The 26,256-nt window shown below is 40.0% G+C and overlaps 1 protein-coding gene across 3 annotated transcripts in view; it reads right to left on the bottom strand.

Moving 5' to 3' along the window:
- CORO6 (coronin 6) overlaps window positions 1–26,256 on the bottom strand; it is a 137,559-nt gene that overhangs the window by 75,352 nt on the left and 35,951 nt on the right. For all 3 annotated transcript variants that reach the window (XM_082244859.1, XM_082244858.1, XM_082244857.1), the window contains exon 2: window positions 7,373–7,580. In XM_082244859.1, the coding sequence (XP_082100985.1) occupies window positions 7,373–7,570 (198 nt within the window). In that variant the 5' untranslated portion in view covers window positions 7,571–7,580. The remainder of the gene's footprint in view (window positions 1–7,372; window positions 7,581–26,256) is intronic.

Raw genomic sequence — 26,256 nt, 5'->3', positions numbered from 1 at the left:
CTTGGAGACATGTACCAAAAAAATAAAATAAAAAAGCAAAGCCCAGGTCTTAGATTAACTTTGGCTAAAAAAACATGCATTAGGGCTTTTTTTCGAGGGATTTTTTATTTGTCCCCTCTCTGGTCTCCCCCTCTCTCTCCGTCAGCTCGAGAGTCAGCATCTCTGTAATCTCTAAAATAAACTCTAGTTAAACTCCTTGTAAAATCATTTAATCCATTCAGTAAATGGATTATATAATGTCCAGTGTGTGTCTTTATGTAACATTGTAGAAATGCTGGGAGCTCACATGACCCGCCGGAGCTCTTCTTTCCCGCTCTGAGCACTGCAGAGGGAGATGCCGAGATCCCCGCTGAGATCAGCCCTGCTCCGAGCACTGCAGGAGGAGAGGCTGTTGACGTAAGCTGGGAGGAGGAGAGCTCCGGCGGGTCACATGAGCGCCCAGCGGCGCTGTAATAAAAGGTATTTTCTACAATCATGTTACATAAAGACGCACACTGGACATTATGTAATCCTTTTACAGCGTAGATTACATGATTTTATAAGTATTTTAACTAGGGCTTTTTTTCGGGGTATGGCTTATATTGCAGCCATCCTAGAAAATGGAGATAGGTCTTATTTTTCGGGGAAATACAGTATTACTGCATGCTAATGATAAATGATCTTTTCATAGTAAGAAAAGGGACCAGCAGGATGCAGCTGTATGCAGCGATAGCGGTTTGGCTCACTGTAGCTGAACTGCATAGATCTGGCAGGAGTGTGACGTGGTGATGCTAAAATGTTGGTGGTGCTGGATGCAAGAAGGAAAAATTAAAGGATTTTGGGAGGTAAAACTATCCCTTAAATCACCTCCTGTCTAACTGGACAGAAATGATGCAGACTGATAGAAAGCTAGACATAGGGGAATGACCATGAATGTTGCAAAGCTGAAGCAAAAAAAAAAAAAAAAGTTTGTCCTCTGTGCTCTGCCTAGTTGCGCATTTGTACATATGCAGTGCCTTGCGAAAGTATTCGGCCCCCTTGAACTTTGCAACCTTTTGCCACATTTCAGGCTTCAAACATAAAGATATAAAACTGTAATTTTTTGTGAAGAATCAACAACAAGTGGGACACAATCATGAAGTGGAACAAAATGTATTGGATATTTCAAACTTTGTTAACAAATAAAAAACTGAAAAATTGGGGGTGCAAAATTATTCAGCCCCTTTACTTTCAGTGCAGCAAACTCTCTCCAGAAGTTCACTGAGGATCTCTGAATGATCCAATGTTGACCTAAATGACTAATGATGATAAATAGAATCCACCTGTGTGTAATCAAGTCTCCGTATAAATGCACCTGCAATGTGATAGTCTCAGAGGTCCGTTTAAAGCGCAGAGAGCATCATGAAGAACAAGGAACACACCAGGCAGGTCCAAGATACTGTTGTGGAGAAGTTTAAAGCCGGATTTAAATACAAAAAGATTTCCAAAGCTTTAAACATCCCAAGGAGCACTGTGCAAGCGATAATATTGAAATGGGAGTATCAGACCACTGCAAATCTACGAAGACCTGGCCGTCCCTCTAAACTTTCAACTCATACAAGGAGAAGACTGATCAGAGATGCAGCCAAGAAGCCCATGATCACTCTGGATGAACTGCAGAGATCTACAGCTGAGGTGGGAGACTCTGTCCATAGGACAACAATCAGTCATATACTGCACAAATCTGGCCTTTATGGAAGAGTGGCAAGAAGAAAGCCATTTCTTAAAGATATCCATAAAAAGTGTAATTTAAAGTTTGCCACAAGCCACCTGGGAGACACACCAAACATGTGGAAGAAGGTACTCTGGTCAGATGAAACCAAAATCGAACTTTTTGGCAACAATGCAAAGCGTTAGGTTTGGCGTAAAAGCAACACGGCTCATCACCCTGAACACACCATCCCAACTGTCAAACATGGTGGTGGCAGCATCATGGTTTGGGCCTGCTTTTCTTCAGCAGGGACAGGGAAGATGGTTAAAATTGATGGGAAGATGGATGCCAAATACAGGACCATTCTGGAAGAAAACCTGATGGAGTCTGCAAAAGACCTGAGACTGGGACGGAGATTTGTCTTCCAACAAGACAATGATCCAAAACCTAAAGCAAAATCTACAATGGAATGGTTCACAAATAAACATATCCAGGTGTTAGAATGGCCTAGTCAAAGTCCAGACATACCTCAAGCGACTTACAGCTGTAATCCCAGCAAAAGGTGGCGCTATAAAGTATTCACTTAAGGGGGCTGAATAATTTTGCAGTTTTTTTATTTGTTAAAAAAGTTTGAAATATCCAATAAATTTCATTCCACTTCATGATTGTGTCCCACTTGTTGTTAATTTTTTACAAAAAATTACAGTTTTATATCTTTATGTTTGAAGCCTGAAATGTGGCAAAAGGTCGCAAAGTTCAAGGGGGCCGAATACTTTCGCAAGGCACTGTACGTATAAATCACAAAATTGGCTGTACAGAATCAAAAATCCTTTGACAAGTATTATAGTAAACATATACATTAGATATTCTGCTGCACATTTAGACGTTTACCTGGACTCATAGGCTGCATTCACACCTGGGCGTTTTGAACCGCAGCAGAATTCGCAGCGATTCTACCCACGATTTCAAAATGCTCTGGTAAAATAATAAATTGCGCAACGCGAATTTCAGATGCCATTAATTTTAAATGGCACCTAAAAACGCAGTGCAGTTCTGCTACAATGAAGCTTGTCATTCAATAAAAGTTCATGAGCTACTTTTGGGCAACAAGCTTCATAAAATGCGGTTTGCCGCGATTGCAGTGTGATTTATTGTGTGACAATCAAGGCAGAACCACAAAGCAATTTTAGGTGCCATTAAATTGAATGGAACTAAACAAAAGGTTAGAGGTATAGTTCAAATAATTCACAATACCAATGTCTAAGACACCAAGTTTGTGTTCTTCCCTCTAACCCAAAGCATAAATGAAAAAAAGGAGGAAAAATGGTTAAGCCCACATGGGAGTAAAGCTCCTTCCATGGGTAACCAAGCAGTTAATTAGGCAGAAACTAGACTTATTGGATTAGAAACATGTATTTTATTGTATCAAAAATTCTATAAGAGTAAAAATACTCATAATAACCACATGGTGCACCAAAAACATATCTTAAACACACCTCTAAAAACAATGCCACTAAGTATGTCCAGACTAATAAACTACACACAGCCCATTCATGCTACACACGGATGGCTGGCTTTTTTAATTCTGTTCACTGATGACAAGTGTATAACCTCTTCTCTATGGCAAGCTTATACAGGCCAATGTTAGCCATCTATACTTCACATTGCAGTATAATAACCTAGATACGCGACTACATTGTTTTATTATTAAGGGGAGCCCCGGGGCCTATGTGAGCTGGTACTCTAGAATTTCTCTTTAAGGGAAAATTTTGTCCCCTCTTTTCATACACTTAAGCGTAGATTGGCACAGATGTATGTAGCACACATAGTTTATTAGTCCGGACGTACTTAGTGGCATTGTTTTTAAAAGGTGTGTTTAATCGCTTGCCGCCCGCCCGCCGTCATATTACGGCGGAGCGGTGCGACCATTGTTCTGGGCCGCCGTCATATGACGGCGGCCCATTCAGCAGGGCAGGCGCGCGATCGTGTGCGCGCCGCCCTGCACTGCCGGTGTCGGCGTGTCCCCGGGACACACCCCGTCACCGGCAGGGGGGAAACAGCCAATGGGCATGGCTGTTTTCCACGTGATCGGCTGTGTTCCAATGACACAGCCGATCACAATAGAGGAGCCCACAAGATGACCGCGCATGCGCGATCGGGAGCGCGGTCATGTCGGTGGCTCTGTGTTCCCTAGGAACACAGCTAGTCACCGGCGGTAGTAAACAGTCACTGACAGTGACTGTTTACTATGTGATTGGCTGTGAATCCATTCACAGCCGATCACAAAATGTAAACACAGAGCAGTAACTCACTGTTACTAGCTCTTCTCCCCTCACACAGTTTCCAGTGTGAGGAGAGCAGAGCTAGAAATAGTGAGTTACTGCTCTGTGTACCTGTCACAAAGTAAAATCACAAAAATAAAGGTCCCCACACAGTCCTTAGCCCCCCCCCCCCAATTGCACCTGTCACCCAACAGTCACCTCATCAGTGCCCAGAAATCGACACCCATAAGGCTACGTTCACATGTGAGCGTAGCGATCGCAGGCAGAATCACTGCGATTCTGCCTGTGATCCGGAAACCATTGCAAATCGCGGGGCGCCTGTGCGTTGCCCCTGATTTGCAATAGCACCCCAAACGCTGTGCGATGTTGCCGTGATTTCCGCCTGCTGAATCGCGGTAACATCGCGCAAACAACGCATGATGCCCAAAAAAGGTACAAGAGTTTCTTTGGGGTGTCATGCGTTGTTTGCGCGATTCGGCAGGCGGAAATCGCTGCAACATCGCACAGCGTTTGGGGTGCTATTGCAAATCACGAGCAATGCACAGGCGTCCCGAAATTTGCAATGATTTTTGGATCGCGGGCAGAATCGCAGTGATTCTGCCCGCGATCGCTACGCTCACATGTGAACGTAGCCTAAAGTGCACCTGTCACCAGAGACTGCCATCAGTACCGCCGTGCACCATCGCCCGTCACCTGTCACCCATCGGTGACCATCGCCCGTCACCTGTCACCCCATCAATCACCGTCACCCCATCAGTCATCATCATCTGTCACCCTATCAATCATCTTCACTTGTCACCCCATCAGTGATCGTCGCTTTTCACCCCATCAATCATCGTCACTTGTCACCCCGTCAGTGATTGTCATCTGTCACCCCATCAGTCATCGTCACCTGTCACCCCATCAGTCATCGTCACCTGTCACCCCATCAGTCATCGTCACCTGTTTGCCATATACATGCAACTACTTACCGACCGCCTAACGACTATATGCGTCGGCCATTAAAAGCTAAATACTGGGGTTATGGCATCAGATAGCTGCCATAACCCTGGTATTTTTTTAAACGGCGGGCGGTCGGCTTTCAGATAAGGGTGGTCCCAGTGGCGGATTCGCCGCGGAATTACCCTTACGGTGCAGGGGGAAGAGGTGCCCCCCCTCCTGCCGCATCCCAGACGTTTTCCCAGCTTACCGGACCCGCCGGCAGCGGGGAAAACTATCCGGTCCCGGATCCTCAGAGACAGGAAGTCGAGTGAGGGCAAGATGGCCCTCACTCGACTCAATGGTCTTGGAGGACCGGAGCTACGTCAAAAGTTGTTGCCTAGCAACAGGTTTAAAGGGCCGGGTTTTTTTTTTTTTTCCTTTTTCAACAATTTTTTTTTTTCTTTTTTAGTGTAGTTGTGAGGTGTGAGGTCTTTTTGACCCCAGATCTCACAATAAAGAGGACCTATCATGCCTATTTCTATTACAAGGGATGTATACATTCCTTGCAATATGAATAAAAATGATCAAAACATTTTTTTTTAAACTGTGTAAAAATAAAAAAATGATAAATAAAATAGGAAAAAAAATAAAATTAAAGCGCCCTGTCCTCGTTAGCTCGCGCGCAGAAGCAAACGCATACGCAAGTCCCGCCCACATATGTAAACGGTGCTCAAACCATACCATGTGAGGTATCTCCGCGATCGTTAGAGCAAGAGCAATAATTTGAGCCCTAGAACTCCTCTATAACTCTAAGCTGGTAACCTGCAGAAATTTTTAAAATGTTGCCTATGGGGGTTTTTAAGTACCAATGTTTGGCGCCATTCTGTGAGCATGCGCAATTTTGAAGCATGACATGTTGGGTATCTAATTACTTGGCGTAACATTATCTTTCACATTATGGAAAAAATTGGGCTAAATTTACTGTTTTCTTATTTTTTTGTTCAAAAAAGTGCATTTTTTTCAAAAAAATTGCATTTGGAAGACTGCTGCGCAAATATGGTGTGAAAAAATATTGCAACGATCTCCATTTTATTCTCTAGGGTCTCTGCTAAAAAAAAATATATAATGTTTGGGGGTTCTAAGTAGTTTTCTAGCAAACAAAATGATTTTAGCTTGTAAACACCAAGTGTCAAAAATAGGCCCAGTCTGGATAAATGGACAACTTTGTGAAAAGTGCTACTTGGATGTTAGGCCTCTGTATGTGGCTAGGCTGTGTAAAAGTGTTACACATGTGGTATTGCCATACTCAGGAGGAATAGCAGAATGTATTTTGGGGTGCAATTTTTGCTATGTACATGCTATGTGTTAGAAATATTGCATAAATGGACAGCTTTGTGTAAAAAAAAAAAAAAAAATGGGTTTTAATTTTCTTTCCACAGTTTCCAAAAACTTGTGGAAAAAAAAATGACACGTTCAAAAGACTCATTATGCCTCAAAAATTATACGTTGGGCTGTTTGCTTTCCAAAATGGGGTCATTTTATGTGGGTTTCCATTGTCCTGGTGCTCCAGGGCCTTCAAAAGTGTGATAGGTTGTCAGGAAATTATATGTGTAATTTGTGCTCTTAGAATGCCGGACGGTGCTACTTGGATGTTAGGCCTCTGTATGTGGCCAGGCTGTGAAAAAGTCTCACACATGTGGTATCGCCATACTCAAGAGGAGTAGTAGAATGTGTTTTGGGGTCTAGTTGCAAGTATACATATGCTGTGTGAGATAAATAACCTGTTAATACGTAAATTTGTAAAAAAAAAAAAAATCTTCATTTTGCAAAGAGTTGTGGGAAAAAATTACAACTTCAAAAAACAAAGAAACAAAGAAAAATGCGTTTTTTCACAATATTTTCAGTCTTTTTTTATTTATCAAAAAATGTATTTATCAAAAAATAAAAAACCCAGTAGTGATTAAATACCATGAAAAGAAAGCTCTATTTGTGTGGAAAAAAAGGACACAACTTTATGGGTACAGTGTTGCATGACTGAGTAATTGTCATTCAAAGTGTGAGAGCGCTGAAAGCTGAAAATCAGTCTGGGCAGGAAGGGGGTGAAAGTGCACTGTAGGCAAGTGGTTAAGGGACGTTTTTGGTGCACCTTGTGGTTTGAGTATTTTTACTCTTTTATAGAACTTTTGATACAATAAAATACATGTTTCTAATCCAACAAGTCTAGTTTCTGCCTAATTAACTGCTTGGTTACCCATGGAGGGAGCTTTACTCCCACTTGGGCTTAACTGTTTTTTCTCCTTTTTCATTAAAATGAATGGCATCTGACATTTGCATTATGCAATTTGTAATTTTAACATAGCTTTTTGAAATCACTGGCAGAACTGCGGCAGTTTCACCCACAATTCAAAACACCCAAGTGTGAATGCAGCCTTAAAGTCAGCACAGTCAATGGCAATTACCCAAACCGTCTAAAACAAAGCAAACGTGTGCTTGAACTTACCTTGGCTAATGGTAACACCATAAAAGCGCCTCCTCCACTGGACTCTACAATGATAGCTAAAAATTTAGGATTCACAGCACAGAAAGAGCTGTCCCATGTGATCTTAGATACCCGGATATCGTCATAGGTTTGGTCAGCTTTTACAGGCTGTCCGAAAATGTGCCTAAATTTGCTTTGGCGCACCACTCTTCGGCTCATTGCGGAAATACTGCAGGAAATACAAAAGAAAGAAAAATCAGATATATTGAGCACAATCAGTGTTATGTCAAAACATGGCTGATATAAAAGGTACAACTCTATCCCAAAAAAGGTTAACATTTTGGACAGAATTAGTAGGGCTTAAAATCTCAGTTCTGTTTTTATTGCGGCTTGTGTAGCTACTGGGGAGATTTTTTCTCATTTCCGGAGTGGTTAAACAGGAAGTGAGTCAGTTTTTTTATGTGGTCCCTGTTCCTTGCTTCTTATATGATCCCCAGGGCAAGGAGAGAAAACAATGAATACTAAGTGCATAACCCTTCTCTGCTTTAACTAAAACCAAACACAACTGTAAAATTTAAGATTTCTCATAAACAGAGTTTTGACATCTTCCTGGCCAATTGCTCCATTTTCTTCTCCAATTTCTTTTTTTCTTTTTCTCTTTTTTTAATACAACCACATACTATGTCTTAAGGGCGTCACAGATTAAAAAAACAAATTCTTTTATATATGTTTTTGTTAACACAATACCATAATAAAATACCAAAACGGTACGCCCACTATGCTGTACAGTATATACATACATACATACATACATATAATGATGTCCTCAATTTACAAGAAGGCAAAGCACTTTAACCCTCAAAAGCAAGCAGAAACAATTCACACAGGGAGAACATTGCTTCTAAGATTATGTTGCAGCTGAACACGGAATTGATCCGATTGCTTGTTCAGCTGCTGCCTGTGACACAGCTGGCTTGTTGATGTAACTTATTGGCCTTACTTGCAGCAGAGATAACGTAGACCTATTAACCACTTTCCGACCAGCTGCTGTAGTTCTACTGCGGCAGGCCAGCGCTGTTACATGAAACTACGCACATGTACGTCGCTTTGTGTTGCAGTTAGTGTGGGCGCATGTGCCGATTGGCTAGAGGGGGAGCCAATCAGCGGGTCTGCTGGGCACTAGAGTTGCCATCTCATCCCTTTAATCCAGCACACATATTGCACAGGTTCTGAGGCTAATAAAATGCACTTAAGGCACTAAGGCTGGCCATACATGTTCAATTTTCTTGTAAAAATTTCTGTTAGATTTACCAAAATCCATATAATACAAGTTCAAAACTAAACAACACTTTAAATTGCATCCTATAAGGCGGGCCTTTGTACTACATAGTTGAAGGTAAATCTAAAGAAAAATTGTAAGAAAATTATATAATGAATGGCCAGTCTTAGTGAGCTTAATTACCACCTTAATCAGCCAAAGAACCTGTGTAATTAATGTGTGTCCTGGTTTAGAGAGATGAGATGGTAACCCTACTGGGTACCCACGATCGCTCCCCATGGAGACAGAACGGCGGTCTGCTGATGTAAACACTGCAAACCGCTGTTCTGTCAGTGATAAATACAGGGATCTGGTGTTCCTCCTATTTAGGAACACAGGTCTCTGTGTTCATCCGGAAAAAAAGGACATCAATTTTATTTAGGTACTGCGTCGCACGCGGTTTTCAGTTAAAATAAAGCAGTGCCGTATCGCAAAAAATGGCCTGGTCATTAAGGGGGTAAAACCTTCCGGTCCTTAAGTGGTTAATATCAAGTCAACAGTCTATCCTCATATCACACTTTAGTAAAGAGAATAGGGAGTCAAATATTTATCTGGAGATAAAAAGGTATTAGATAGAGGTGTTTTAAAACTATAAAATATATCTGAATTAGATTCTGAATATCTTAAAGCAGGCATTGCAGTGAAAAAAGCAAAGCCTGCTTAATTAATCATGGCCACCCTCCATAAAAATAGTTTGTAAAAAGCAAAAAACTAAAATTCGGGATAGCGTGCTTGAGAAGCCAACTACCAAATACCCATCTGTGGACTGTTGGAGAGATTGTGAGCAGGAAGGCACTTTTAGCACCATGATGCACTTATGACTTGTGGTTTTGCCATTCACTTACATTAGATACCTGTGGTGCCACCTATCAAACATGGCATGCCACATTACAATCGCTGCACCCTAATACAAAGCATTGCGGCCACAATAGTGGCTCCATCACGTCCACTTGTAAAGGGTGGTAAAAGCGAGAATCGACCATCTGTTTTTATCACCTTTTGGCCGCCCATGTAAAAGGAGCCTTACTGAAAATGGACAATGTGGATAAATTTTACTGAAAATCCAAACAAAAGCAGCCAACACAACAGAAGACAATCCGTGTAAATTAATAGCAAAAAAGTGCAATGCTAAAAACATACAATGTATATAATCATATATGAATAGATGAATACCAAAGTGAAATAATATCAAAACGTGATTAGAGAAAAAAAATCCAATGTCCCATAATAATATATACATAGATGGATAACCGTAAGAAAAAAAGGCCAATGTATTGTGAAGGAATAAATCCTCAGTGTATAATCCACGTAATTATTCAAAAACACTGTGCGTAGAATAACCACCACTGACAACAGAAGGGGCTTACCAGAAGGTGTAGACCCAGTTTGGCATACGCCTAATGGGTCAATAAAGGCAATACAAGATGAATAACCATCTAGAGGGGTAATTGGATCCTTGTTATGTGAATAAAGCCGGCACACGAAAGTCTTCTTCCAAGTCAAATACTTTATTCCAACATGGATAGCGGTGACAACATGACAAAATCTGACGCGTTTCGGCTTTACGCCTTCCTCATATGAGGAAGGCGTAAAGCCGAAACGCGTCAGCATTTGTCATGTCACCGCTATCCATGTTGGAATAAAGTATTTTACTTGGAAGAAGACTTTTGTGTGCCGGCTTTATTCACATAACATTTGGTTTGGACGTTCAGCCTGAGCACTGACACTTCGCTCTTTATCTTCCCACAGTGCGGTGGAGCTAGGGTGAGTTACTGTTAATTGGATCCTTGACACCACTTTCTGCTCCGCTGACCAGAAGCTCGTATATTTCAGTTGATATGAACCCCTCCAAGCCAAGGACCAACCAATCACTGTGAGGTGTGGAGGATAATCTCCTCTAGAGAGGCTCAATCAAAAGACAAGAGAACTCCACATAGTGTAAAACCATACAAAACCGGCATTTAAGATTAGGAACACTTACATATAGATAGATAAAAAAGTGCTTTTCATAGGATATCCTGTAGATCAAATAGAACACAATGACACTGATGGCAACAGACCCGACGCATTTCGTCTAAGACATCTGGGGTGTCTGGCCATCAATGTCACTGCGTATTTATGAAAATTAACCCCCAATGTAGCTCAATCACCTGTAATTAAAAATCCTAAAGCATAGCACCGCATATCTGATCTGCTGTAATGGCAAGATGGCCTCAACGCGTGCGTTCCAGGCCTCCATCTGAGAACCGAGAACATCTCACGATTTTCCAAGCGCACTAGAGGGTAAGACCAAAGCCTCACTCTCAGTATGTAGTCACGTGATGACCGATGGAAACCAAGCCTCGATATGAATTAGCAACCCGTATAGCAAGAGAAGTGCTGGCTACCCGAATACCAATCATTAGAGACCGGAACTCAAAGTATATTTATTAAGTGCAAAAATAAATGGTAAAATAAATATTAAAATATAGGGGCTACTTTTCAAACATTTTAGGGAAATATACATGTCCTCAATCCTCTGCTTATGTCCTTAAAAGCAGCTTAGAGGAAGGGGAGGTGAAATAATTACAACGAACAGTGAAGATCTAAAATAAATAAAACCCCGATAACTATTAAGACACAACCAGGTACTGATCTCCAAGCATCCATAATAGAGTCCAGTACACAAACAAATTATCAACCAAATAATAAAAAGAAAAAAAAAAATTAAAAATTAAAAAATTGCAGACAATTGTTCAACATTAGTCACATTATGATCATATATAAAAAAATCTCAATATATAAAAAAAAAATCTCAATATAAAAACTATTACTTCAATGAATTAAAATGAAAGAGTACACCTGGGCATTATTAATGAAAGCATTAATGTCCCATTCTATGTTCATACCGAACGGGAAATAGGAGCGCAATTCATATATCCAAAAAGACTCAAGGCATGAGACTCCCCTAGTGTTAGCACCACCCTTCCAAGGAGGGACATAGTTAGCAATAATGACAAATTCTGTACCTCTTGGATCGCGATTGTGGTATTTGCAATAGTGTTTAGGTACACTGTGATTAGTGAAACGTTTTTAATGTTCGCTATATGTGCGTTTATCCTAATGTTAAAAAGGGACATATTCCCGCAAGGACATACCAAAAGGTATACTACATTCTTAGTGGTGCATGTAAAAAAAAAAAATCTTTAAACAATAAGTGCGGTGGGTGGCCAAAGATTTAAATTGTTGTGTTTTGACTACCTTTGACATGTATTGCATTTTTTGCAGGCATAATACCCAATCATTTGATAAAAAAAAAGAAGGTCTAACTGGGGGGTTTCTAACATTAGGGGCAATTTTATTTTGTAAGGATGGAGCTCCCCTGTATATATATAACCCTGGCTTCTTCAGGTAACAAAAGGGCCTAGAACTCGATCACTTTTAAGAACACCCCAATGTCTATTTAAAATGTATTTAATCTGTCTGTGTTGGACAGAATATGATGTAAAGTAAGACCATTTAAATAAGACATCCTTGCCTTATTTGGGCCTATCAATAGAGAACTCCTATCAACCTCAAGGGTTCTCTATTTCCCAATCTAATATTATATGGTTGTAACCTTTGTCTAGAAACCTCTATTTAGGAACTGAAGCCTGCTGTTTAAAATCCCCTATACTACTACAATTATGTTGTAGGCGTAAAAAGTGGCTCAGAGGAACGGACTGTAGCCAAGCCTTATGGTGACAATGTCTGACAATGTCTGTAGGGATAAAACCGTTACGATCGGTAGGTTTAAAATTTCAAGGTCAACAAAGTGAATTCTCTTCTGACTAGGTTCATATGTCAATGAAATGCCTCTATTTTTCATTATGAGAAAGCTGAAAATTTTGTCAAGCCCATACCATCCCATAGGAGGAGGAGAATGTCGTCTATATCTGGCCCATAAGACCAGATTGGATCTATTTTGAGAATAGACGACATCCTCCTCCCACTTGGCCATGAATAAATTGGCCAAACTAGGGGAAAATTTTGCTCCCATGGCTACCCCTTTTTTTGCAAGAAACATTTGCCATCGAACCAAAAATAATTATGTCCAGTGGCAAACTTCAACAACTCAATGATATAATCGCATTGATATAGAAACATCTTGGGATAGGAAATACCGAATTGCTTCTAAGCCAAGCTGGTGAGGTATACAAGTGTACAGAGAGGCTACATCTGCCGTTGCCAGTATGTAGTCCCCCATGTAAATTAACACTTTCTAGTAATCTAATTGTGTCCTTGGTGTCATTTTTATTTTACTGTCCCGTTCCCTGTGGGACAAAAAGTATGCAGCATTTTCCTTGTTTCCAAGTGCTTTGTAACTGACCTGTGCCCCCACCCCACCCACAGCTGATCCATGAATAGTCTACTTTGTCCTATAGGGGGCAGAACTTATGATGATAAATCTTCTTTCTTTGGATCATGCTTTTTATTGCAAGGTCCACTTTAAGTTAGTTTTAGGAATATGCTTACTCTTTAGGATCTTGAATTATAAAACAAGACTAGTAACAGTGTATGTCTGACAAAACTCTTGCCACCTATGAGTTATTTGCATAGTCAGCTGTTTTTATCATCCATTAAAATATGGCTGGTGAGAACCAATTACATATATGAAGGAAGATGAGAGAATTCAGAAAGGTGACTGATACGAGTAAAGATGGCCTCCTACACAAGGACATGAACTCTTCATGTACAAAGTAGAAAAGGTTCCACCCATCTGTGTCCTATATGATCTCAACATGAGAACTGCATTAGAATATCATGAAGCAGCAAGGGAACCTGAACATATACTTGACTTATTAGGCCCACCACTACTGAAAATAAGTTATTATTAGTCAAAGCATGATACCTATATGTAGGAGCTTACAAAAATCAAGTAATACTTTCCACTTGTTATACTGTATGTGTCCAGTGAACATGAGCTATAATATATGTCAAAGAGGTCTTTAAAGAGGCCACCTTTCTATTCAATGCTTTTTGCAAGTCACGCTGCACACCAATATTCGACTTGAGAATTTTATTTTTGTTTTGGATAGAAAGGAGAGCGGTCAGAGCCTATGATTTTTTTTTCTTTGATTTCCAACAGGAATTTAGGTAGTAACCTCTTTAACAGATAAACAGATGTTAATAAACCCAAGAGTCTATTTGCAACCATCCACTGGGCCGCATGTCCTAACCAATGGTTGTGGTGTGTGAAAAAAAAAAAAAAAATCAAAAAACAGAATCACTGAGTTGGAAAAATGGATCATCCCTTCCTAAAAATGCCTTGTAAACTCAACCAGATGTAGCTAATCACCTTTTCAATGGCGCACACAAAGCATTTGACTTTTATTTGTGATCAGATTTGTTCATTTTGATTAGCTCAGTATGAAAAGCTTTCCAGGAGCATTTCAGTCCCTGGTAGTGCAACTGAAGCAGCATTTCAGTCCCTGGTGCAACTGAAGCAGACAGACAGGCAATCAACTATGGGTGGCAAGGCACGGTCAAAAGATCTCTGGGATAAAGTTGTGGATGGGCAAAAGTCAGGAGATGGAAAAAAAAAAAAAATTCAAAAGGTTTTATCAATGCCTAGAAGCACAGTGAAGTCTATTATTGAGAAGTGTAAGGTATTTGGTACAACACAGACCCTCCCTGGATCAGGAGGTTGCTCCAAACTGAATGAAAGAGCCAGAAGGAAACTGGTCCGAGAGGCTACCAAGAGGCCTACAGCAATTCTGAAGCAGTTGCAGGAATGTATGACAAAGAGTGGTCATTGGGTGCATGTGACAACAATATCAAAAATTCTCCACAAATGGGACTTATATGGGAGGGTTGCAAGAAAAAAAGCCACTCCTTAACTGGTTGCCGACCGCCGCACGACTATATACTGCGGCGGTCAGCCCCGGCCAGGCAGAGTGACGTATGGATACGTCACTCGCCTGTCACTGACTTGAGAGCCAATTGCGGGCGGGCGCGCGCCCGCCGAGGCGTGCGCCGTGGCTCGTTCACTGACAAGTCAGTGCATGTGACCGGTGGACCCGATGTCCGCCGGTCACACTACGATCGCTCCAGTGAAGGGAGAACGGCAGAGCGGCTTATGTAAACAAGCCGCCCGTCATTCTCCCTGGTGTAAAAATGAAGATCAGACGGTTCTACTATGTAGGACCGTTGATCTTTGTTTTTACACCAATAGCCATGTCCCTATACAGTTAGAATCACGCCCCTAGGACACACTTAACCCCTCCCTGTCCAATACAGTTAACCCCTTCCCTGCCAGTGTCATTTTTGCAGTAACAGTGCATATGTATAGAACTGATTACTGCAGTAATGTCACTGGTACCCCCAAAAGTGTCAAAAATGTCAGTCAAGGGTCCGATCTGTCCGCCGCAATGTCGCAGTACCGAAAAAAAAAAAAAAAAAAAAAAAAAAAAAAAATCGCAGATCGCCGCCATTACGCGTTAAAGAAAAAAAAAAAAAAAACCACCAAAAATGACAAAAAACCTTTGTTAGTAAACGCGATAACTTTTGCGCAAACCAATCAAAATACGCTTTTTGCGATTTTTTTTACCAAACATATGTAGCATAAAACAAATTGGCTGAAAATGTTAAAAAAATTTGATTTTTACATTTTTTGGGGGGGAATTTCATATAAAAAAAAATGTGAAAAATATTGTTATTTTTGCAAAATTTACGCTCTTTTTTTTGTTTATAGCGCATGATCAAAAAAATCGCACAGGTGATCAAATACCACCAAAAGAAAGCTCTGTTTGCGGGGAAAAAAGGACATCAAATTCATTTAGGTACAGCGTCGCGCGACCGCGCAATTGTCCGTTAAAGTCACGCAGTAAAAAAAAAAAAACCACAAAAAAACCCCTGGTCTTTTAGCAGCCAAATCCTCCGGGGTTTAAGTGGTTAAGAAAGACCACATGCAGTCACAACTGAGCTTTGCCAAAAACGCACCTTGAGGATTCTAAGGCAGCATGCAAAAAGGTGTTATAGTCAAATAAGACTAAAAGTAAATAAATAATTTGGCCTCAAAATCAAAAGAAATATATGTCTGGCAGAAATCCAATCCAGCTCACCATCAAAATTACTCCATTCCTACAGTAAAGCATGGAGGTGGTAATATCCTGTTATGGGGGAGTTTCTCTGCAGTTGGGACAGCAGTACCTTTTAAAATAGAAGTAAAAATGGACGGAGCAAAATACCATTGAATTCTTCAGAAAAATCTGCTGCCCTCTACCAGAAAGTTTGCCTTCCAATGTGACAATGACCCAAAGCACACAGCAAAAAATGACCACACAGTGGTTGAAGGAGAAAAAAAAGTGAATGTCCTTCCATGACCTAGTCAGAGCCCAGACTGAAACCCCACTGAAAATCTTTGGAATGACTTGAAGACTGCAGTCCACAGTCACCTTCACATTTAACTGAACTTGAGCAGTTCTGCAAAGAAGAGTGGGAAAATATTGCCAAGTCTAGATGTGTAAAGTTAGTAGAGACATATCCCAACAGACTAAAAGCTGTAATTAAAGCAAAAGGTGGTTCAGCAAAATACTGGTAAAACAGAGAAATCCTTTTTCCATTTAGTTTTTTTCCTGACATTTTGGTGTTGCATCTTTCACTTGGATGTTATAGGATACACTGAGTAAATACAACTGTATAAAACAAAAACTGTGTCTTCATTTCAGGCTGCAATTATGTTGCATTATGTAGGCTGTGATTATTTTAAAAGGGGGGTGATTCTTTTCTGTACCCACTGTATGTACATTTTTGCCATACTGTACCATGTATTTGCACCAAGGTCTGTCTGTGCTCATTGGCATCTATTTGAACGAGATGTAAAATGTTTCAATAAAAATGATCACATTTGCAAAGGAAGTGTAAAACATTTTTTACATTTCTAAAAGTTTCGTAGACACCACAGTTACCAGATATATTAATTTTTATGAGGAAATCTATCCAGATAATGATGGGTGATGGACAGTGAATATAGATACTGCCAGGATTTGCAAGCAAATTTGATTATTTCAGGAATAAAAAAAAAAAGTGTGCTTACAGGATTTCTCAACTTTAGAGCTAAGTTATAAAGACTTGCAAAGTATTGACTTTGCCTAATTTGACAGCTAAAACACGAGTAGCATAAATCCAATGCACATGCAAACGTTGCATAAAAAAAAAAAAAAAAGCCTTTATGAAGCAACAAAAGAGAAACCGCCAAAGCCTGCTTTATGAAAAAAAAAAAAGTGTACTGTACATATGTCAAAATCAATGAGAAATAGCAAAATATCAGCTTAAGGATTGATATTAATCTCTGTGAACCCTGTTTGCAGTTCTGATTTCAGAACATCATGACTTCTAAGCCTGTGCCACTGTCTACTGATTTTCACTACCAAAAATGTAATGTTATCAAAAGTAGACTTAGGCCATCTTTATAAACTGCTGGTAAAAAAAAAAAAAAAAAAAAAAAAAAAAAATATAAATAAATATATTTATTTATTTATATATATATATATATATATATATATATATATATATATATATATATATATATATATATATATATATACACACACACACACACACACACACACACACACATATACATATATTATATTCAAATATTTGTAATGTTTTTTCTTTTCCATGAAACAAATATTTGTTCATGTACAAGATGCCTTTCTTGCCAGCAAGCGTTACCCATTCAGGAGAGCCAGTGTTCTAGTACAGCCCCTTTCTCCCACCTTGTACGTCATAGCCCTCTCCTCTTCTGGGGACTGCCTAATTACTGTCTGTGCTGGCCTAACTCCTCCATCCTTCCCTTAACCTCCCTACATAAACTTTTATTACCAAAGGATAATACTATAGTGTGTGACAGCACACTGAGTGAGAGCTTTGAGTCAGCAGGGCCGCTGACATCACATCCAAAATGGCAGTGCCCAGCAGCAATCTCTGAGATTTTACAGATAAATACCATGCAAAAATACTTTAAATGCACATATAATCTTCTGGAAGATGGTTGTTAAAAGGAATAGTCTGGCGACTAAAAATAAATAGTCTAAAGGTTTCTTTAACTGACAAAATAATAGATGGATGTAAGTGCTATATTTAAGTATTTCCCTACTCCTATTTTGCTTTTACCATTGAAACACATCTAAGTGATTAATTAACATCCCCACATTCTTTAAATAGCTGAGGACAGGGGACTTGTGTGTGTCGCATATTATTTATGTCTTTAGTGAATTACAGCTTCTTCCTCCACTGCGGAACAATACCCAATAATTTACTTCCTGCCAAGCATTTTACAAAAGGAATACTAATATACATTTAATTTCTAAACCAAAAAATGTGATAGTAAGAATCCTTTGCTATTCATTTTTCCTGTAGAACCGCATACCATATGATGAGTGCCTACTGCTGACAGTAACAATCTACAGAGACGGCCTCCTGCCTCTAGGAAGCACCCTCTATTACTGACCAGGAAAAACACAAGGGCAGTCCATACTGGAACCCATCATACTGGAATTTCTCATAGAAGGGTCAAGTACAAATATATAATATATAATGTTAAGTAGAAGTGTGATTAAGTGGAATTGAGAACATTTTTATACATGCATGCATAACATTGGTTCTTAACCTCCTGTTAATAGCCCTCAAGCTGTTGATAGGTAGAAAATGAAGGGCTGTGACATGGTGGAACTTATCGCTGTAGTCACATGACTTGCCTTGAAATTATTTAAGCCTTCAATCCAACAAGAGCACCAAACAAACATCCACGAGTGCAAAGGCAATTAAAGGTAAAATTAATTAATGGCATAAAAAAAAAAAAAAAAAAAAAAAATCGAACATTTTGGGGGACAAACACACTTCCCCTTCATAAAAGCTTAACAATTATGACTGTGCTTGAGATGGTTTCAGGGGGTAGGTTAAGTCAGTGTTAGTAAATGCTGTGTAAATGATTGCATTTGCTTACACTGGCATAACCTGCCCTCCCCAAATAATTCCAAGCAATAAATCACAGTGCCGATCTATTTGGTATCTGCATACCCGATGAAAGGGGGTGTTTGGCCCCTGAAATATATTGGATTTTGCTACTATGAATTGATTTTATCAATAAAATACCTTGGATTCTTGAACGTTTGTTTGGCACCCTTGTTGGAATGTATGTATATGGATTCTAAACTCTGGTTCCTTTCCCTGTTCCTGAGTAGAGTCCCCGTTTTGTAGAGTGCTGTCAAACCGAAGCCAATGTGCCCAGTGGCAATTTCAGTAACCCTTAGAAAATTGGAATGCAGCACCCTGTTTGTTCTGGTGTTCAAAACTCTTTGTGACTCAGATGATGTGTCTTAACAGTACACAAACACATACACAGGTAAAACTTTATATTCCCTTTTCTCATTCAAAATGGGAGCAATCAAGCTCATCACACAGAGATTTGGAAAGCTTCTCAATGGCACACAAAGTGGAGTTGGAAAACTTTTTTCTTTGCTGACAAGCTGCATTACAATAGCCTTATTAATACCAGGCAATCCTAATAAGTGACAATCATATTGGAAGCATTGTTGGCTTAGACTAGGCCACCTAGGGTTACAGTTAGGATTAATAAAATCATTACATTCGTACACCACCTGTATTTCATGCTTTAAAACGGGAAACCAGAAATACAAAAACAGGCCAAAAACATATTCATTTTTTTTTTCATTCAAACCATTTGGATGACTTGAGCCTACAGTCAAGTATTGCGGGTCACACAGATGGTGACCTGTTGGGAGTAAATAGTTATTTTTTCTGAAAAGCTATGGCATAAGTAGAATGGGCTGAGTGAACATAAACAGAGATTGTGGAACTGGGATGGTAGTCAACAGTTAGTAACTTCTTTACTTCTCCTTGACACTTCCCCTGACAGGTTTTAGTTGGATTTACTACAGCACCAACATGTATTTAGGAATTTAAATGAGAAAATATAACAGGACAGGTAATGGTGAGGTGAACTAAAAGGAAACAAAAAACCCACCTTTAAGCCAGTGCTTACCACAGCAGAGTCTGTTGAAAACAAAAAAGGTATTTACATGTCTCATGCTTTCACAAATCCCAAAAACACAAGGAAAATATTCCTCATTTTAGAAAAGAGGGTAGAGACATGCACATCGTTCTTTTATTTCGTTTTAAATGGAACTTGAGGAGCATCTTTAGTGGGGTATTATTGTAACATGTACCTTAACAAGTGTACCTGAAGTCATAAACCATTAAAGGAATATGTGAAGGTTAGAATAAATATTTCTTCCTAAGTAAACATCTTGAGAAGCCTACTATGTGGTACCAATATCACTGGTGATCCTACTAACTTGACTAATTACACCAACTGTCGAATTGGGCCCATATCCCACTATCTTAACACTGGAAGCCCCTTCTCATAATCTGTAGTGTTGTTTTCTGGCTTTTCTTCCTTTAGCCGCCCATATGATGGTCACTCCAAATCTTATGTAAGAGCAGAATGAGATCTTGCAAGTGTAAACATTGCCATGGCATCAGGGGTGAATTTATGTGAGATTTGGGATTGTGGCTAAAGTCTGCTGCCTTTGCCCAGTGATGTAGGCTTCCAATAAGGCTGCAGAAGACAAGGAATACAAGTGACTAGGCTAAAGTAGTAGCGGACAGATTATTAAATAGGGTATTTTAAAATTGACATCAGTTGTTGGGGTTTCTATTAAGGCACCAGTGTCCATGAGGGATGTCGAATTACCTATACAGTAACAGTTATTTGCTGGTAAGGCTGCTTTTAATATTGGAGGCCAGCCATGGAACAAGTTTTAGAAAATTCCTGGCTGGAAGGTACAATTAATCTCTGGATAAGCATCAGAGTAGTTTTGGTAGGTACATGATGACAGGCCTATGTTAGCTGCAAAGTGGAAATTCAACACAGCCGGGGCTCTGAATGCAGATTGTTCAAAGAGTAAACAGTCATGTGGGTGCATGTCAAACTACAAAAATAGCAATGTCACTATGATTAATAGGACATCACTTATTCTGAAACAATAAATGCTTTATATAGAACAACCTAAAAGACCCCGCTGTAAATAGTTTGGGCAACTTTAGATATTTTGGTTATGATGCAATTCTTAAAGATTCTCCTTCGTGTGAAATGCAAACTGACTCGTTGTGGGTCACAACACTTGCAAAAACATTACATGTTGCGGTACCTTTTAAAAAATAACTACTATTAAATATTAGATTTTCAGAAATCATTACAGGTGAGCTCTAGGTAAGCAATAGTTTTCAACAGAAGCCTCTCCCTTATTCAAATATAATATGGGGAAATTGATTTCAGGGTTGAAGAGAATATAGAATTAGCAAATTGAATGTTCACTGAGCTTAGTGAATGAGATAAAGCTGTGTTCACTCAACAAGCTTTTTTTTATTATTATCCTTGCATATGTTAGGGTATACACAGAGAGCACATGTTCACTTTATTTACGTACAGACTCTGCTCTTTAATGGAAAGTTACCCCATGGCATCAATTTAAAATGCTTTTTTTTTCACTTATGATCCTTTGCAGCTCAAGCTTGATATGTGCTTCAAGTGCAGAGGCAGGTAGCACAGTTGGAGCTACAAGGCAATCAAATGACAGTGTTCACTGGGTTCAAATTAACCAGCACTTGCATGAACATACAAATTTAAACAATCCAAGTACTACAAAATAGCTTCTAGGTGACTGGTCACCAGGAGACAAACAGTGATGACCGGTCCTCAAAACAGGATGAGGGATAGAGCCCTTTCAGCACATAGAGGTAGCAGATGTGTAATCAAGGAATCATTGCAGTATAATAAGTCCACGCACGGTTTTCCAGGTGACAAAAATGTGCAAAGTTCCTATTCCTCTGTACCTGGACCAATCTAAGATTAATAAAAAACATGCAAAAATTTCTTATGGAATAAATTCTGAACTAAAGCAATAAAATAGAATCTGGATGTTTTGTAAAGGGGCCAAAAGGAACAAATGTTTTCCTAGCTGTAATGGTCCTCAACCTTCGCAGAACACCAGCTGTCCAGGGCACTGAGTGCCATTCAGAGTCATATCCTAACACATGGTAATGACTAAAGAAAAAAGTGTATGACACACAGCCATTGCCTGTGCGGTTATCACCATCAATGAAATGGCCCTTATCCAAGCTCATGGTGTCGCTCTGTAGAAGAAATCAAAAAGGGCAGCGCCACATTTTTATTTTATAGATTAGGTTAAAAAAATATATACAGTATATATTTTTTGTAACAATGTGCTTAATCTAAATCATTCAGGTTTTCTTTTCCTACTTGCTAAATATAAAGTGGGTCTATCAGTTTAAAAATGCTTAGCCCCTCTAAGCAAACCCAGCTTGATGTGTAATCAGGCAGACCATAACAGATTTTGTAGAAACCTGTCAGGACAGAAATATGGCAACTACTACTGGTGACTTAGCCTTGAAGGTGAAGCTCTGTGATCACTTCCTTACTATTTCTTTACTTCTTAAGCCTCGTACACACGCTACGAATTTCCGCCGACCGGTCGTCCGTCTTTTGTCCAGAGTGGTGTCCGTTGGTTGGAATGTGCTCCAACTGCACACAAATTTTCCCGTACGACAGAATTCTACTTCAGAAGTGATGTCATGTGTTTGATTGCTTTGTATGTGTTCTTTCTCTTTGAGCATGCCTAGTGTTGCTCATAAGATTTTTCCCCGTCGAAATCTGTACTAATGAGACGAAAATCGGACGTGTGTTGACGGAGGACAAAAATGTTATAGCCTGCACACCAGGATTTTTTCGGCCGAAAAGTCTGAGTCGGCTGTCGAAAGCACCATACTAACAATACGAAAATCGGCAGATCGGTCGTCAAGACGAATTTTCCCTTCCGAATTTCTTATCGTGTGTACGGGGCTTAAGTGAGTCCCTACCCTGGAAAATGTATGTAGGTCAGGTGTCCCACAGGTCTTTGACTGCATGCCTTTTCCTGAGCTGTGACTTTCTAAGTAAAGAACCAAGAACAAGCATGACAGTCCATTTGAGCAGGTGTTCTCAAAAACAATTCAATAATGGAAGCTTCCTTTAAAAATTAGAGAATACCATTGCCATGCTTGGTAGGGGAGTAAAATTAATACTGTATTATTAAAGTGTATCCAAAAAGAAATATATTTTCTTTTTGGCTAGAGAAAGGATTAAAGTTGTTCTAAAAGGCTAAAGTTGTTGTTTTTTTCTACCTTAAAGCGGTAGTATACTCATTTTAGGTACTTTTCACAATATAAATCATATCTGCCCGTATGACATCTCTAACCTTTTCTTCTGCCTGTCACTTCTGCCGTTCTCTTTATATTTCATTCGTTCTTGTCAATGACGTCACCCGCGCATGCTTGGTTTACCCTGATTTTCCGGCAAGCTAATGATGCTGCCGGAATAATGCAGGGTCTATGCGGGGCTGCGTCATTTCCTGTGCTGGACGTCAGCCCTGTGTTCACGCGAGACTCCGACCGTCCCCATGCAGAAAATTCTCCACTACCCCATGTGACTTGCTACTTGCCTCCTATTGGCTGTCAAAATGGTTAATGAACCCAAAACGAGGCTTGGTTTAGGTGGCTACTACGCATGCACGGGATTTCCGAACACTACACATAATGTGGGCGGAAATACTGCAATGCTCAGGAGACAGAAAGCAAAGCAAGGATGGCGGCGCGGAACAGGAGAAAATACAGACCAGAACGGAAAAAAATAGCTAATGTAAGGAACATTTGTATTACCTTATTTACAGGCTATTTTATTGCAAATGACATGTTACTGGCTTACATTGGATTTAGAGATATCGAAGTGCTTAGTATACTACCGCTTTAATGCGTCACCAAATCCACATCATAAAAAACTTTCAATAATCGGTGTATTACCTGCTGTTTATACTCAGTCACTATAGGATTAGTTTTCTGTATTTTCTCTCTATCTCCACCTTTCGGTTCATGTCCCCAATTCAGCTAGGGATCTTGCAGCGGTGGTGGCAACTCTGCACTTGCTCAGTTTTCAGTGAGTTTCTATGCTGAACATTTCTTTCCTATCACATCTGAGCAGCCCATGTGACTTTAGAGTCACACATGTCCACTTCCTCCCTCCACCTCCATGCCCACTAACCAGCTAAACACAATGAAAGTGGGATATTGCATGGACATTAACGGTTGCTATACCTCCCTCTTATGCGAAGATATAGGCTGGAGGGGCGTGACACAGCTTGTGATTGACAGAAATTTGCCCCCACCATGTTATTTCCACAAAATAATAAAAGATTGGATTTAAAAAATATATATTTCCAGGGCTTTTTTTTTCAGCGGGAACGTGGGGGGGGGGGGGGGACGTAGTTCTGGCACCTCCAGCCCTGAATGTATTTTATGGCAAGGAGGGCCAAGATGTGCTGATGCTTGAGGGTCTTTGATACTGGCTGCTGGGGGAATCTATCGTCGTTGGTGGGAATCTATCTATTTTTGTATTGAGGTCTTTTGTTGCTGGGTAGGTCTATTGTTACTGGTGGGGTCAATTGTTGCTGGGAGGAATCAACTGTTGAGGGAGAGGTCTATTGTTGCTGGCTGCTGAAGGGTGTATTGATGCTGGCTGCTGGGAGATCTGTTGTTGCTGCTGGGGTGGTATTTTGGTGCGGGGGTCCATTGTTGTAGGGGGGGGGGTCTACTGTTTCTGCAGTCTATCAAATTCCATACAAATCCCTTAGTAGCACAAAATGATACTTGGTTCTGTATTCTCTGAAAGGGGCGGTACAGGGAGGCGAGTATGGAGTGGAGCCAAGAGGTAGGTAGGAGACCGACTCAGAAGGGGGAAGTTCCTGCACCTATTCTGAGAAAAAAAAAAAAGCCGTGTATATATTTGTATGCCAATGTAGAACAGTATATTATTTAATCATTTTTACTCTGTATTCCAAAGGCGTTTTTTTTTTTTAACATGTTGCCAGCAGCAGAGGACTAGAAGCTCCTCCTGTTTGTTTCCCTGTAGACAGACTGGGAAAGATCTGGGTCATGTGACAGCTGTATATTGATTAGGAAAAAAGGTACTTAGATTTTTTTTTTTCATTAAAATAATTACAGTGCCATCGTCCACATACAGAAATAGAATAGACTATGTAAAAAAAAAAAGTGTGCGTTTAGTATCACTTCAATGCATTAAGGCATAAAAAAAAAAAAAAAAAAAAAAACCCTTCCCATGTCTGTGCCATTTGTAGAAAGTGAAGAGAAAGCAAGAGAAAGTCCACAATTTTGAGTGGTCACCAGAGCAGAAATAGAGGAGAAATCTTCCAATGACAACTATGTAACAGTCTAGGATAGGATTTCCTTTCCCTTGGAGAGATCTTATTTCCTGTTGTGTCTCAGAACAAGAAGGCAGGAAAATCTCCTTAAGGCTCCATTCACACTACCGCGACTTGTCAGGCGACTTGTCAGCCTGACAAGTCGCGGTCCATGCAGTGCTACAGGACCCGTTCTAATAGGAGCGACACAAGTCGCTCCGACTTAGAAAAAGGGTCCTGTACTACTTCGGGGTGACCTCAGAGCGACTTGCATAGACATTATATGAAGTCCGTGCAAGTCGCGCCGAAGTCACAGTGCACGGGACTTCACAGGTCGCCCCCGAAGTCGTGCAGAAGTCGTGCCGCTGCAGTGTGAATGTGGTCTAAACGAGACTTGCATTTGTTTTTTAAAATGCTAACAGGAGTTTTTAAATTTCCAAAACTATAAAAAGTTTTGTCTTTAGATCCACTTTAATGCAAATACTCCACCCAGCACAGCTGGATGTGGTCTTTTCTGTTTCACGAAAGGTTTTTTCATTTTTTGAGTTTTTACAGACAATGCGAAGAGGAAAATAGGAATGATGCATTGGATAACAAGGTAAACAGAGGTAGAATGGTCACAGGAATACGCAGGAACATTACGACACAACTGCAAGGAGATGTGGTGTTTTCTATCAGCCTGAAATTTTCACACTGGGTGCCTAGCCCAGGTGCATGAATCTCTGGCATTTAGATGAGGGCAGAGGGCACAGGTGAAATATCAGGCCCCACGGCTGGCAGCTTGTAAAACTCTATAAGAAGCAGACAGCTGCTATGGCTAGATGGTGCACCCAGCAGGTACTAATGTCTAAGGTAGTATGCACCCAGGGATAAATGCCCAGATGCAGACTTTGCAAATTAGCAATCTTGGTATAGCCCATCACTTCTTTTCCTCATAAGAAGTAAGGGAAAATCTCCTTACCCAGTGGGGAGAGAGAGAAATATAAACCTAACATGGCCTCATATCCTTCCACATTCTTTCCAAAACATAATAAACTGATTTGTCATAAAAAGAACAGCAATCTGACCAGATACGCATCATCAAATCTGATCTGTTTGCAAAAGCTGAAAACAAGAGCTATTCAGCAAGGTCACAATATACCCTCCGACAATAAATACTGCAGACTAGAAGATGGGGCGATATTTAATTACAATGACTCTAGGATTGTACAGAAAAGTAAGAAACAACTCTAGGTCTCTTTAGTCTTCACTTTCCACACTGGTAATTAAATATGATAGAAGTATTTGTA

Source organism: Pelophylax lessonae, assembly GCF_965119305.1.
Source record: "Pelophylax lessonae genome assembly, chromosome: 2".
Lineage (NCBI taxonomy): Eukaryota > Metazoa > Chordata > Amphibia > Anura > Ranidae > Pelophylax > Pelophylax lessonae.
This window is presented reverse-complemented; position numbering and strand designations above follow the sequence as displayed.